The following is a 15,739-nucleotide window of genomic DNA, read 5'->3' on the forward strand; positions in this document are numbered from 1 at the left end:
GTTAGTGGATGAAGCCTCATCCGATGAAGCAGACGAATTCTCAGTAAACAAGACTCAACTGCGAGGCAGAAAAATTGCCTCGTCCCACCAAATAAGTTAAACAAGCACCATTCGGTAATTCAAATGATCGTAAATCTTCAATTCGATAAATTCTAACGGGCATAGTCGTTTCTGAATGCAGACTGAGCTGTTTTTTACAGACTAGGATTATCAAGGATCGAGTTGACTAACATCTCGACCCAAACATACCCTACGGGGGCTCGAACTGAATATGACATTGTTACTTGCCGTTTGAACGCCGTCGGTACTAGTTAAAACAGCGTATTGAAGTTGCGAATTAAAGAAACGAAAGACTACAAGTTATTATTGAAGCACTACCTCAATGTAGGGTTGAGGAAAACAATGACCCGACGTTTTGCTGGTTCGGCCTTAAATAATTGCACCGTTTAGTTAGAGGACGGCGCAACAAGTAGCTCGCAATCGAGTAATGATCCATTGCTATTGTAAGAGTTTGCGCACATTTCGTTACTATATGAGCAATATTCTCAGTGATTTGCTATTGTACGTAATTATCCGACTTCAGCGGTCACGCTCAATACTCATTGCATCGTGTAACGGCAATGGACAACATTAATCGGCATTACAGAGCATGGCTGGCCGGCAGTCAAACGTACCCAATGGCAACCGTCATTTTCATCCGCCCGCGTTCTATCTTAACAATACCTCATATACACTATGAAGATCAATGTTATTTCAGATTATGAGTAAAATTAAAAAAGAACATCGTTATTAACTGCATTAATCTTGATATTACGGCTCCAAGCCAAAACGAGCGTCACGTCGGGAAGGGTCTCATGGCGAGGGCCTGATACGGCGGTTTGTAGAGTATTATAATAACGGATACATAAATATGAGCGTACGACCTGATCGCCATAAGCGAAGAACTTTGTGAAAGATCGTTGGATAAACCTAAGTGAACCGGAATAGCAGACGACACCCGAATATGGTATGACAATATACGAAATTAATTACTATTATTTATTGACTTTTTAATCAAGCTATCATAATTCAGGCTGAAAGATAGGACGTGACGTGAGAGTCAAAGCAAGATACATTGAATTACTTGTAAAGGTAAATACTCTATAGACGAGATCAAATATTTTCTGTTACGCTTGATATCTGTTACATGCTTGATACCTTATATATATATATATATATATATTTAAGGATTTTTGTATGCAGGAAAACAAAACACTTCCTCATTTTACACAGTCAGTTGCAATCAATGGTCCGTTCACGTCCAATTGTAAGCGTAATATTAAAGAATCTCGATGAACATTAGTTAATGAACATTAACTATGAACGTGGGGCTGAAATCCAAAGTCTATATGTAGAATGAACTTTTGCATTTGGTCCGATAACAAGCGATGCCGGAAAGACGGAGACATAGATAAACTGTGGCTATCTCGTTTTTAGACGAAACATGTTCGACTTAGCAGACTACTGCTACCAATCTCTAAAAATCACTTGCATACGAAGCAAGGGTAATCGAACCTTAAGTCCTTTTTGAAGTTTCGAACATTCTGAAGTTAACATCTATGTAACTTATGTATATATAATTCAGTTCAAGTCGGTTATAGGGCACAAGGCTTACCGGTCCTTGAACGAGCCTAATGACTCACACCAAAACTCATTAGTTAATGGGTGTAGATATTTTCATACGTGGGTTTGGTGGGTAATGAATATGTGGACCAACGAAGTTAGGGAAACTCGTTTCCCACCGATAGGTTATACTTGTTAGGTTTCCCAAACTTCTATAAATCTATGATTCTTTAAGTTAAAGTAAAACGAGATACAATGTGTAGAATTATGATGTGTAAACAACGACAGGGTGCCCGATCTTAGGCTTGAAATGTACAGAGAGCATCATCTTTCTTACGTATTAATGTGACGATTGGCTTACACTCGTTGAAGTTGAAGTTGAATCCACATGCAACTGGACAATGAATAGTCAATAAGGACAACGAATACAGAACAAGTTTTTTCATAATTAAACACATTCAATTTCTTGTGACTACATCTCTAAATCGATAGGACTACATTAATCAATGCGTAAGATTGCACTAGTATCTGTATTTCGGTTAGCCATTATCATTTTTCGTTTCAGTGTCTATTCGACTTACTTAACAGAACTGTATTCTTCCTCGGCCCGCCCAAGGCTAAAGCTTTTACAAAGGGACACTTTTTTAGTGGACCCTTTTGTCGCATCAGCTTGTGGCGGTATGTCGCCATTTCGTTCCTTCGCGTCCCTCAATGACCGTCGATGGCGATGACGACGTCCACCATAGGAGGGTTCGGTCCGTCTGTGCCTATGCTGAGTGCTTCTAGCCGTCATCGGCGTATCTGTCCTCCACCATTGCCTTCCTCTATGTTTTATTTACAACAGCCGTTTACAACAGGCTTGAGAGCGCTTGTTGCTTTGTTTGTCCGGTAGTAAAAATGTGAATGTTTTTTCGATGATATCTTTCGTTCACCCCCTAAAATAGAGAATTGATCATGTTAAGACGCGCTATCCCTTCGGGAACCATCTAGTCGAACTAGCGGTGGCAGCAGTCTGCTACAACTGCCATAACTGATAACATTGCCACAGTCAGTAAAATTAAAAAGACCAACACTGAGTTCCTTGTCGATGAGCCTTTGATTGTTGTTCACGCCGCGCTCTGCGTCCAGTTAATCGAGTCGGACGAAGGCCGAAGGGGGCTCATTAAACTAGTTATAATATAGAAAGTGACCATGAGAGCGGAAATTAAGATATATGGTCTTGCATATTCATGATACTGTACATTTCTAAACTAAAGGTCGAAAAAACGTTGACAATGATAAATGAAGTTGATGAAGACTAGACCTGGATCCAACGAACTGTGATGTAAAAATATTCTCATTATAGTATCGTTATATCTCTAACTACTATAATATAGAGAATAGTTAGTAATTGCTAGGGATATTCTTAATTAATTCGTTAGCAAATGAATGTGACGGAATTTACTCTCACTTAACTTACTATAAATTAAAGTGTTGTTAATATTAGTTACTAATTCATTTCTAAGATGCATTTCTTACAACAAACTTTACGTAAAAGCCTTCAGTGTTAAATCTAGAACGAGCGCTGACAGCGTGTACTGATTAAAGACAAAACAGAGTTCCGTGGATTTAAAATAACCCTTGTTTCAATTGGAACCTACATGAAATGTGTTCTCTAAAATTATCTATCGTATTTACGAATAGATCATAAGAGTGAAAATGGTTGGATGTTGACAATCCTGGTAGCCGAAAACAAAAAAGGTACTTCATTTAATAGATAACATACTCCTTTTTTTTTTATAAATTAATTGTTTAACAGTTTTATCTTTATATAGTAAGATTTGTTCGAATGTGCCGGCAATTAAACTGCTATTATGCATTCATTTCAGTTGCTTTTAATACTGTTTATAATGCCCGGCCTTGTGGCTCTCGCTTTCGATCAAGTTCGGACCTCGTTTACTAGCCCTTATGCTACTTACACAACGGACTATAACCCAGATGGGTCCCACTATCACCCCAGGTAAGCTGCGTAGGCCAGATACAAGTCATAAGTTCTGTTCGGTGCCTAAAAACTGTGCAGTACGTTCATGAAGATTAATGGTTGGGGAACGCGAATACTTCTTCGGAGGAAGATTCTTCCTTCAGTAGTTTTACTGAGTTCTATAGCGTTGAACAATGAGTCACACGCCAGCTTTTCTCCAAAACGAACGATACGATAATAACCTATCTTTTTAATTGCTTTCAATGTTGATACGCGAAGGCAAATTTAATTTATATATTGGAAAAACATTCACCTGATAAATATAGCCAACCTTTTTAAGGAGAACTAGTACTATGATACAATATATCTACTGGTAAGTTATATGTACGAATATATATATGGGCTCTAATCGGTTTGCTTCCGGCCTACAAATATGCTGAAATTTCGGTCTTGATTTTTCTCAGTGGTCAATTGTTCACAGAATATGTAGTAGTAACCAAATAGAAGAAATGCTTACGGAAAGCAGCCAAGGAACAACGTTAATTTCTCGTATTAAGACGAGTAGCAGTCCTAAATCTGTACGAAATATGAAATCTTTTAGAGACATGTATAATCGCATGCAACACCGTCTCGACATTATTTTGAAAAAATATTCGTTTTAACGGTACCAATGGACACGACCGTTTTTCCTATGACCGACCGGTGATCCTAGGAGCTTATTCACATATATAACGTAGCAATGTAGTTTTGGTGGAAACGTATTCTACGTGCGTTATCAACTGCAATCATCTGAGCGTACCCTATTTAGGCACGTCACGAATGTTCTCACTAATCTATACACTCACTGTCATGCGTCTTCGAAGTTCGCGCGACTGAAATCAACACGACGTTTGTCAAACAGTCACTGATAAATTTGACCTGCTGTATACGCCTGTCATACCACCTCAGTGGTGTAAACAACCTTTGTGAGGGATAAGCCATATCGTGTTTTCCCATGTTAAACAGCAAGCACGCTTTTTCTCTTATTGTTCCCGAGTTAACAAAGAAATCTGGCAATTTCTCACTTCCTTGAGCATTAGGGCGTGCCGCCTATTTCACTGACACCTAGCGGAAAAGTTCACTTTATCTGACAGCAAGCACTAGAGAGCACCACTCCCCTTGAAGCTGTCCTACTTCCCTTACAGTTAAGTTAACGCGACAGCTACCGCTCGGCTAAGCAGGGCTACCTTAATTTCATTTTCCGCCGTTCCTTTCAACCCAAGTCTCTTGTCGTAAGCAATAACTTAACCGTTACTTCAGCTTCGGCAGTTACCAAAAAAGATGATCACGACCCGCACAGCAGTAGTTGTAGACAAGCTGCTTTTACCAAATAGGTGGTTGTCAAGCCTAGTTTTTTAGTTGTCGACAAGAAATGACAAGGAGAAAAAAGGATTCTTTCTAAATATTTTGATACTGATCTTTTATGTCTGCTTGCACTTTTTTAAGGTCCTATAGCCTTTGGTAGTTAGAGAAACCACAGAAATAACACCTGCTACTGACGTTAGCAACTATTAATTTCGGCAGAGCGATGACAATGCTCAAAAAAAAAGAAGGATAAAAAACGTATCGAGAATTTGGCTTTATGCCGGCAGCAACTTTCTATATTCCCAAAGTCGCAGTTGTCTCTTTCGAAGTAATTTCCGGCGGATCCGATGTACTTGTGCAACCGTTCTCCCTAATAGCTAAAACAGTTTTCGTACTCCATCGTAGAAATAAAGCTCAGCTTGCTCTCGTTTTTTCGAATATTCTCGGGCTAACTTTTCACGCTTTCTTGAGCTTCGACACTGAAGGAACGATACATAGCACTACATCAGGTTAAGGTAGAGCTTTGCACAACGCAGGCGTTAGGTTTTTCTACAAAAACGCAGGTAACGACCTGACGAATCGGTACATTACAATGAAATGTATACATCCGGCATATTTAGAAAAACTCGCGTCTACTTGGGATGAATTCCTAATCGACAATTTCCCGTTATTTAGTAAAAACAGTTCTGGTTTTTAATCTAGACCTTGTGCATTTCGCTCGAATTTAAAACGATATTCAGCCCTTTACGTTTTCGTATTACCTGCATATTTACGTTTTGCACCTGTAATGACCTGTTAAGGCAAATCCTCTTTGAGCAGGCCAAGCTTGTTCTAAGACAGCTGTTGACGGGCCTGCATTTGCTCGAAATTCAGATCCTTCGACACAGTGCGTACTGTGAGCCTTCGTCCTTGCAGATTACTTTTCGAACTGGTCTGGCATTAATCATGTGAGATGTCCAACTCCTCTGCAAGCTTCGTAAAATAAATTTGTCAACGTAAGTAGTCTTGTTTTTTGCACGCTTTGATCCGTACTTGCCGAGACAAGCTGTTTGGTACGTAAATCGCTTTCAGTTGTTTCGACATTTACCAAACTGTTGGTACTAACTGTACACCTAATCAGTAACTTATTCCTAAAAGCTTTTTTGGATAATGGAAACATTTGTGGGAACTTGGCTTTGTTTTGCCACAAAACATAATGCAGGGTCTTTGCTATCCCATTTTTGTTTTCCAAAAAAAAGAAAACAATTCGGCTGAAAATACCTTACCTCAAAGTGGAAAGCAAACGTCAGCATGCCGGCAAATTTGAACGGTGTATAGCAGAGCATTATCCGACTGGGACCCAACAAACTCAGTTCCGGATCGGCGTTTAACCGACAAAAGTCGACCGTTTTATCAATGTTGGAATGTTTCCCCGGCCAAGCTCTGTTTCGTACGTCACTACGTCGGCTTCAACTGCGCGCCTGTGCTAAACAACTATTATATCATAAGCCCACATATATGCGTCTATGGATATTCGTTAAGGTACAACAAATTTATCAACACAGAAAAACGAATCTGAAGTTAATCTTTGTCACCGGAAGCGGACCCTAATTCTATTCTAATCTTAGTTTACATCATGTTTCTATACCGGGACCCCTTTGAATACAACGCAAGACTTGGAAACGAGGGAGGCTAGAAAACTCTTTTGGTGTTTGTCTCTCTTTTTTTTTTTTTTATCTTTTATAATGAGAACAATTAGAGCCATAGCGAGTGAGGAGAAGATGCCTATAAAAAGTATATATAGAAGTTATATACACTTAAAGTTAGCGCTACGGTTATTATGTTAATTATATGAAATCCGTATTCGCGATGATTTCGGTCTCGCTATTGTGCTAAATGCATGAACTGCTACCTCTGTAGCCACTAATAATAGAAATAGAATCTCGACATTGTTTACGTATGTCTGCTAGTGCAACTTGAACCAAATTGATTCTGTGTAACAATGAAACATTTTCTTTTACTTATGATTTACGAATAAACAGCGAGCTCGAATAAAAGCACCGCCTCACTTCGCGTTAGACGTAAGGAGGAATTGTGTTGGAAATAGGAAGAAGTCGTCTATGACAAAAATTGTTTGCTACATATATTTGTTTGTCGGGCTAAGAGAGGTTTATCCTAACCCTTTCAGGCATAATGACGCAAGACACGCATATAATCACGCGTATGGTCGTTATGAAGCGTACGCGATTTTGCCTTACGATTTTCGCCACGATCATAGCCGCAGGGCCTATATAGCAAACGGGCACTACCGACCTGAAACAAGCCATAGAAACAACTATCATCGATACGGCGGCTATGGCTATCCTTATAACAACTACTATTACGGGTAATGAAAGCAATTCTTGTTCTTAGATTAGAAAGAAAAAAAATTTATCTTTTTTAAGAGAGAGAGGGATAGAGACCTGTCTTTCGCCAACGTCCCGCAACGAGCGGTGCCAAGTGTGATTTACGAAATGTCGTCTTAGATTATTTCGTCGAAGACAACAAACAAAAACGCAAGACAATGCACGTAGGTACGCCTGCATGGGCGATAAACTACATTAAACTCAATACATACGGCGTGTGCTTAGGGAACAAGCAGTTAATGGTATACTATTTCTATAGGTCATATTTTAGGTTTGATAATACGTGAATCCGTTCTTGTTTTATATATATTATATTGTATAGTATATTGTATAGTATATATATATATATATATATATATTGTATAATACGTGTCATCGCCCTTGTTATTATCCTCTGTTCGTTTCCAAAAGTATTCAAATTGTGAGGACTATTCCTTTTGTTCGATTCATTTATAACGATCTATACTTACATATGAAAATGGCATTAACAGTATGGAATACAAAGCATAATATACAATGTATGTTATAAAGGTCTATTCGATGAAAGAGATGGCTTTGTTCGGATACTCACAATCGCCAATGAGATAAAAACTCCCCAATAAAACATAACGTCTTCTATAGACACTTATGGCGTCACCATTTGTGTCAATCAAAGAAGATAGTCAGTTAGTTTATAAAGCGAACAATACAGGTTTTAAAATATGCGGCCTTCAGGTATATTTATGGTTAACGATATGTCTGCAGGTATACCCCTTACGGCACTGTTGCACGTTATATTCCGCCGATATTCAACGCTGCGATATCATCACCGCTCACTGCTCGCACAGTTGAAAGCAGCCGAGTTACCACTCAACCTGTGGTAACCATCCCACGCACAAGTCGGAAGTTTGAGGTTCGTTCTGCTACTCCGACTCCGTATCACTTCGTCTATTTGATCAACGGTGCTGATGGTGCCCAGATTCGACAAGAGTCAGGTGAGACAAAAGATCGTATTTCTAGCTAGTTGTAAAATAATACGCGAAGAATTCTTCATATTTACTACAATAGAATAGTTTCGGATCCCTTGGAATCCACTTGAAAGAAGCCTGGTTGTGATGGATATTCTGACCGTGATGAATCGATTGCTGAACCTGCACTTGGCACTAGCTGCGAGATTGTCGTTGGGCTAAGAAAGAAATAACAAAACGAGTCGCTGGCTTTGTTTACGATACCCCAGTTTCGATTACGAACCCGATTGAGACGTCCGCATTTGAGGAACGATGAGACCCCAGAGAGTCCGGCTCTCTTCAGCCTTGAGACGTATATAAGCACATGTACACACATCCGTTTCCCTGCGTCTCACTTCTTCCCGCTGGATAAGACATCTGATGTTTGTGTCGACTTAATAGTGACGGAGAGAGAAAAACAAAATACGAGTCAAATACATCTATGTACGCGTAAAATGTTTGTAATTAAACATATAGCAACATCATCTTGCGTATCGGTTGTTTTATATCCGTATACGTTGCGTTGCGAGAGTATAATATCCCTGTAAGGATACGAACAGTTTTTAGGTTGCCAGCTTTTCGATGATTAACATAATAGAGACTTTATAGCAGCGTTCGTTTGTTATGCACCCTGCTACGTACTGAAGTATAATCCCGTTAGTCAGCGCAACATTCGCCTTTATCGATGAATAAAAAGTTTACGTGCGCACAAAACTGGTGTTCGGCCGAAGCAATGCCATTGTGTTCCTTGTGTAAGAACTCGGCATATCAAGTCACATTTGATATATATCATTATACTAAATAAAAAATACTGGCATTTTATTGTTTGCATAAAAATTTCTCTTTGAATTAACTTTAATTACATGTCTCATTGCAATTGGATGATTTTTTAGGAGATGGAGCTAGCCATATAAATGGAGCGTACTCCTTTGTTCTACCTGATGGGCGCCAGCGACGGGTTGAATACGTGGCGGATGAGGATGGGTTTCGAGCCAAGGTAAGCTCTCAGTAGCCTACCTGGCCTTTGGCACTTTTTGCAAACCGGCTGTTCTTAGCGGATTTTTCCTCTATGATACTACTGCTCGACAGTGAGTTCTAGCCGGCCTAAACGTTAGTCTACAATGTGGGCCAAACGTAACAGGGATAGAAACCTAATAACTTTAAACTATACCTATTCTGTCCTTTTTTTGAAAAACTGACTGATGCGTCAAGAGTCGATGTTAGCACAGCGAAAAACCAACTGATCAAAAAAAAGTTATAGAACAATGCTGCTAGTACTATTATTGCCAAAATCGTTTAGCTCAATTTTCGCGGCAAATTGACCGAGCTGTCGCAGTCAATCCATTTGACATACGAATCGAAGAAAAATATCGAGCGCATTGTTAAAAACGTTCTTTAGGAGTGAATAATTAGTAGTTAGACAGATGAAAATGTCAATCAATTTTCTGCTTGTTCAGTTTCTTGCTGTTTGTATTAGCGCCACTTCATCTGTTCTACACTTATTCTGGCCCGGGGTAGCGTAGAAGCTCAGCATAACGTGAAGTGCGTAAGTGGATTTACGTTGTACTTACATGATAAGGTTGAGTTAATAGGATTTGTCATTGTTCTGAGATAGGGTAATCTCCGCAGAACACGACGTTTTACCCTACGCAGTGGTTTTGAGCCCTGCGTCCAGCTGGACTGCAGGCTTTGCCGTCGCGGCTACCATCAATGGTACCCTGGCCATCGTTGCTAAAGCTGTCACGGATGTAGTCGTTATGACTTTTTGAGACGTTTATTTCGCTATAGTTAGCTAGCCAGCAAACCAACTGCCTTGGGCCTTCGGTCCAGCCGGGTAAGCGTGTCCTTTAGTTTAATGATTGTTAAGAAACAGTGTGCATAATGCTCAAATTTAAAACAACTCTCTAGAGTGGCTTGCAATAAATTTCTCCGCACTGATTACCTATCAGGCACCAGTGTCTCGCCGGGTATATCTGGCTGCTCGCGTGCATATCGCCAGGCTACACTGCTTGACTGATTAAAACCAAGGCAATAAAAGAAATGGCAAAAATTATTCGGAAGTTACGCTATCGGCTTTATTTTAAGAGTCACCCGCCGTTACTACGAAAACTGAAACTGTACGAAGTCAGAAGATTTTGACATGTGTAGTTAGATAGAAAAGTTCAATTTTTGGTGTTTATATAGAGTATAGTTTGGCTGGTTGTTCGTTAGGTGATTCGCTCCTCTCGGCTCTAGAAAAAAAGCCGATTTTGTTCCAGGTAAAAATCACCAACCACCATCATAGGGAAGACAGAGGTTTGGCTTAGATCCGCCTGTTTTCGATCTGAAACCGAGGATTAGTTTTTGTCTAGTCTTTACGTCGGACGAACTCCTATCTAGTTTACGGAAGTCGACGATTCACCACAATGCGATAACGTACGCTGCTGCGGAGAGAACAGAAGCGGGTTCTTTATATGCCATAATGGGAAGAGCAAACTAAGAGACCCGCTACACCAACCTCACAGCTGCCTAAGAGATGCAAAGGTGTATTTTTAGCAATACTGGTATTTTTGGACGCGATTTGATTAGGCAATCGCTCGAATTGTGCACGAAGACCACAGGAACAATTCCCATGCTATTGAAGGCAGGAAAAAGCTCTTTGAGGGCAATGGGGTCGAGAAATTTGACCAATGTTATTAGTTCCCGGGTCTTCTCAAGGCGAGAAGAAGTTCCCTTTAATGCTTTAGTGACGAAAAATCATTCACTGAGGTCGCTCATCCACAATCCGAAAAGTGTACTTATTGTACGTTAAAGTCTACCTGTTCCGTACAATAGGAGTGATGTCGCCATAGTTCTTTTAGGAAAGCTTACCTGTTACAGAGTGCTGCTTATACACTAGAAAGAAATATTTTTCACAAGCTGCGGCAAAGTCTGTATTAAATGGTAGGGCATACGTTTTCCCTTTGCTGGAATAAATTTGCTGCGGTCCGGATTAGAATTCGTCAGACAACTATGCAGGGGGCTTGTTCGCGCAAAGTTCTAAAAGAATCTGAATATGACAGTTTCGTTCGCTGTAGCTAGCAAAAAAGCCTTTCAAAAGACGAATGAACACATTTAGGCACGGAGTTGTGAGCAATTGAGGTTTCATAGGCAGTCGTTATTATGATACACCAAATAAATACATTCTGACTCTATCGAGGGAGGCAATGCGTTTGATTTTCGCTTCGTACTAGAGTGACATCATGCCAATATACAGCGAACTGGCTAAATTTTTTTAAATACACTACCGCTTTACAAGTATGTAAAGCAAGGGGCCAGCGTATATTCCATACTATAGAATGAGAAAACACTCTGAGGAGCATGTCGTTATTAAGAAGCTAACTCGTTTTCGTTATATATGTGTATATACAACTGCCTGCAGGTGGATACGAATGAACCAGGAACTGAAAGTCAAAATCCAGCGGCTGTGCTACTCCGTTCAAATGCCATTCCAGCAGCAGAGGCCGCTATCTTGTCCGATCTATACAGCTATCGCTACAAACGACAGTAGCCTCAGTAACACAAATCGATTTATTGTTTTTCAGTCACTGAGCTATTTTTGCTAAATCCCGCTCGTATGAAGTTCTACTTCATCTGTACTGGTTGCACTTAGGCATGCGATATGCTCCGAACACCTTCATTCAGTCAGTTAGTTAGTATACGATATATACTATACCATCTATATAAAGAGAACACATACATACATTTTCCACTAGGTAATGCTAGGATCGTAGTGAACGAGGGCAGTGTGAACAATTAATAATGGGTCGTATGTTGTTATAACGCGCCTTTAAAAGTTCTACGCGAAAACAAAAAAAAAAAGGCATCTAAATGCCGACGAAATGGAGAAGCGCCGGAAGCGTTTTTGCCTTATAATTGGTCATATGTTCTACAAGTTTTAAATTGCAGTCCCTAGCGTAGCGTACACTACTTTGATATATACTGTTTTGGGCCTTGGGTGAAAATATGGAGAGTAAGGGTACAGAATAAGTCGGTTTTTGTTAAAGGGAGTCAGCATGCGAAGTACGAAGACAAGGCACATCCCTAACGTTATCAGTATATAGGGTCTGAACTTTGTACGAGGCATTAGATCAAATAAGCGCTAAATAATAAAACTCCGTCGAAAGCGTTTTCATTTTGCGTTCCCACGAAAAATTTAGTGTTAAACAAGCCATTCACTGATACTGCCGAAACTATTTTTATCGTAAGGCCACTTTCCCTAAAAGGTTGTTCTTAAAACAGCAATAGATTGGCGCTATATAGGAATGTTTATTGAACAGCGGCGAACCCGATGGATATTGTCAAATACGTTTATTAACTAGTGAATAAACAAATGAGTTGTGTACGAAAAAAAAAAATTCTACCTATATTTTCCATCAAGTCATCACTTGCCCAATGTATGTCAGTGGCACAAGTAAAAAAAAGTATGACATCATTAGGAGGGTGCTCTTACTTGAAAATCCCAACTGATGTACCGTCGATTTAATTTGAAATTTGCCGCCTACCAACAAATAACGCGGTCAATGTAAATGCGTACGCCAGCTAAAATCTGCTATCGAAGATAAAACGGCATAAACGTCGTACATCACAGCCAAATCAATTCATACGAGCGATCTTTACGTCGTTGTCCATGCCAAATTTCAACTATTTATTTAACATAACTATTTATCGTTAGAGGTCGAGAAAAGCCAATTTCAATAACAATCTAATAGCCGCTTGACCGTCTATTCGCAAGCACTAGTTGTGATAGTTCATTTATCAAGTATCGGCTCCGTCAAACAGAAATTTGTCGTGCAGAAAAATAGCCGAGACGCTGTTCTAATGCTGGTACATTAAACGCTTGTTACAGTAGCAATTTCGACGATTGTGATTTGGGCCCGAAATTTGTCGACGTTACAGGTGCTAGGGTTGTTAGAAACTGGGTTTTCTAATTAAATGTCCTAAGTAAATAGACGTAAAACGATACCGTTCGTGTTCAGTTCCTATTAGGTTAATTTGGCCCAGTATATATATATATACATAATATTCAAAACGTATGAGTGTTTATGGTATAAACATTACACGACTATTATTTAAGCTTATGATGCCTTACACTGCTTTAGTAGGTAAATCCCCGTTGTCAACTGGACGAGAGTATGCTTATAAATGTAACTTGATGAGTTTGCTTCATCTAAGTTAAAAAGCATCCAGTAGCCCGATTTAAGTATCGTTTTAATTATTAATTATGCTTTGAGTAGTGCTGTTTCTGCACAATCAGGCCCAATAGAGGGACACACTGTAATAAGAAGTTACGCAGTAAACGAGCTAAATAAATCAACAACGATGCTTCAAGATTTACGTTGCGCCTTCTGCAGGGGATGCATACACTGTGCTATGGTTTGTTTTTGTAACAAACGTATTGCATGCAATTCAGTAAGCCATTTTCTTTGCTGTTGTCATTTTTCGACTTGACCGCCTTTCGTATTGACGATTTGGCCTTGTTTCATTATGCATTTCTATATAAAATGACTCTAGCTACTCCCATAATTGAACACTGTCCAAAAGGGTAAGTGGCAGCCGACATTTATCAGTAGAATATTTTTTACCTTATTATACATGTATATGTAACGTTACGATATAAACTTTAAAGCTGTTTAAGAAATGTTCAATTTGGACATACATACATACATACATACATGCATGCATAGATGCAAACGATTGTCGCGGACTAGCTTTCTTCTTCATCAACAAAGCGTAAAGCATTTTCAAACTGAGGAATTATAGTGAAAAACAAAGAAACAATCGAAGTTTGTGTGTGTCAAAAAGACTCTAGCAGGGCAAGTTGAGGCATTCCAGATCTAGGGTCTGTCAGGGAAACACTTATGTCCTAGATCATACATGTGAATCTGATCTCTGGCTGCGTATTGCTTGGCTGGCATAGCCTGATATACTGTTGGTCGACGAATCAGTCTATTTCACCACGTATATATGGATCAGGTTGGAAAACGTGCGAGTAAATTCACAATTCACATTATTATAACTAAGTAATTTCTGGAAATAAATATGTATGTTATCCGTACAAATAGCAGTGGATTATTTTTCAGAAACATTAGTTGTGATGTATCTACAAACGAAGCCGGTTTCCGGTTAAAACTCACACAGAAAAATTAAAACGATTATTGTAAAATTTACTTAAGGACTTCAAATAAATGTTTCGAGTTTTACGCGCAAAACTGCAACTAACGATCACTTCATACGAGCCCTTGACATCAGGTTCGTTCTCATGCTTCTTACTGTTGTGACGACGATAATTATGTACCCGTCTGCTCGTGATGACAATAAACCCGTTGAGCACAAAAAAATCTGAAAAGTAATACAAAACACGAGGTCGTTTCTTGAAGTGACTCCAAAGTATTCTAATTGTTAGATATGAGGAAGACTTGCATAGTAGCCCTCTAGTGCGCATGCGCTGATGGTCATGTTTACGTCGTGCTGCCGACGGAATGTATACATGACGAGTAGGGATATCCACTACGGGTATAATTGGAGGAGGAGTCAAGTTCTTCTGATATATCTCCAGCGGGTAGTTTCACCACTGCAGGTTCTCAGGCTTGTTCGAAGGTAGGCAAAGGTAGAAATAACAGGTAATAAACAAACAGTAGGTAGATAAGGCTACGGGCAATCATTAGACGGGCAGTTCAAAAACAATGAACTTTCTCTAAGTAGGACTACGTAGAGCTCCGAAAGCAGCTTCAAAGATCTATCGCAACGTTGATCACGATGCTCGTGGATGGAAAAATCATATGATTTGTTAAAAAACGACTGTGAAACTTCTGTGCTCTATCTTATCATGATCATGCGTTTGTAACTTTTATCAGACAAGACAGAAGTTGAAAAAATCGCACAGGTGCGCGTATTGCATTATGAATCCATAATCGAAATGCGCAATAATTCAAGCAGCTTCTTCATTGATCCGAGCATTTACAGATCCTGGGCTAATGTATCAAGGCCGCCATACGACGACAACGCATCCTTTGTTAACAGCTACGATATACCGCTCTACAGAAATAATCAGATAGTAATTTATTTCTAAATGAAGCATTGGCATATTTGAAGTTCTGTGTTTAGCTTTGATTAGTGTTGGAAAGTTACCCTCGGAGCATTTGTTTCGCCCATGAGTCATATCACGTCGGGCAGTGGAACGTGATCGCTTTGACCATCATTTGTCAATGGCTTTTTGTTCACATAGAGCTTTAAGACGTTGACGCTACGCGGTGGTGAGCGGGGTAGCACATTTCAGTTCTCATAATTGTTTAGAAACCACGGACTTTCACCGTATTCAAATAGCACAATTGAACACTTGTGGAATCTTTAGAAATGCTTGATTGCCTTATGTGTTAGCCATATCGTACGTAATGTAAAATATACATATATACGTATATATGCACACACATAATAAAAAAAAA

The 15,739-nt window shown here is 39.5% G+C and overlaps 1 protein-coding gene across 1 annotated transcript; it reads left to right on the forward strand.

Moving 5' to 3' along the window:
- Positions 1–886: 886 nt before the first annotated feature.
- On the forward strand, positions 887–14,677 carry LOC111262787 (uncharacterized). Its single transcript, XM_022837330.2, has 6 exons — positions 887–1,006; positions 3,471–3,601; positions 7,074–7,271; positions 8,035–8,264; positions 9,170–9,273; positions 11,677–14,677. The coding sequence occupies exons 1-6, from the start codon at positions 1,004–1,006 to the stop codon at positions 11,803–11,805; spliced, it is 795 nt and encodes a 264-aa protein (XP_022693065.1). The 5' UTR covers positions 887–1,003; the 3' UTR covers positions 11,806–14,677.
- The last annotated feature ends 1,062 nt before the right edge of the window (positions 14,678–15,739 follow it).

This window comes from Varroa jacobsoni, unplaced genomic scaffold, assembly GCF_002532875.2.
Source record: "Varroa jacobsoni isolate VJ856 unplaced genomic scaffold, vjacob_1.0 scaffold_701, whole genome shotgun sequence".
Classification (NCBI taxonomy): Eukaryota; Metazoa; Arthropoda; class Arachnida; order Mesostigmata; family Varroidae; genus Varroa; species Varroa jacobsoni.

Bases quoted from the DNA above. Each gene is read 5' to 3' on its own strand.
- LOC111262787 (XM_022837330.2), top strand. The intron at 7,272-8,034 runs GTAATGAAAGCA...ATATGTCTGCAG, and splicing joins TATAACAACTACTATTACGG to GTATACCCCTTACGGCACTG. The intron at 8,265-9,169 runs GTGAGACAAAAG...ATGATTTTTTAG, and splicing joins CCAGATTCGACAAGAGTCAG to GAGATGGAGCTAGCCATATA.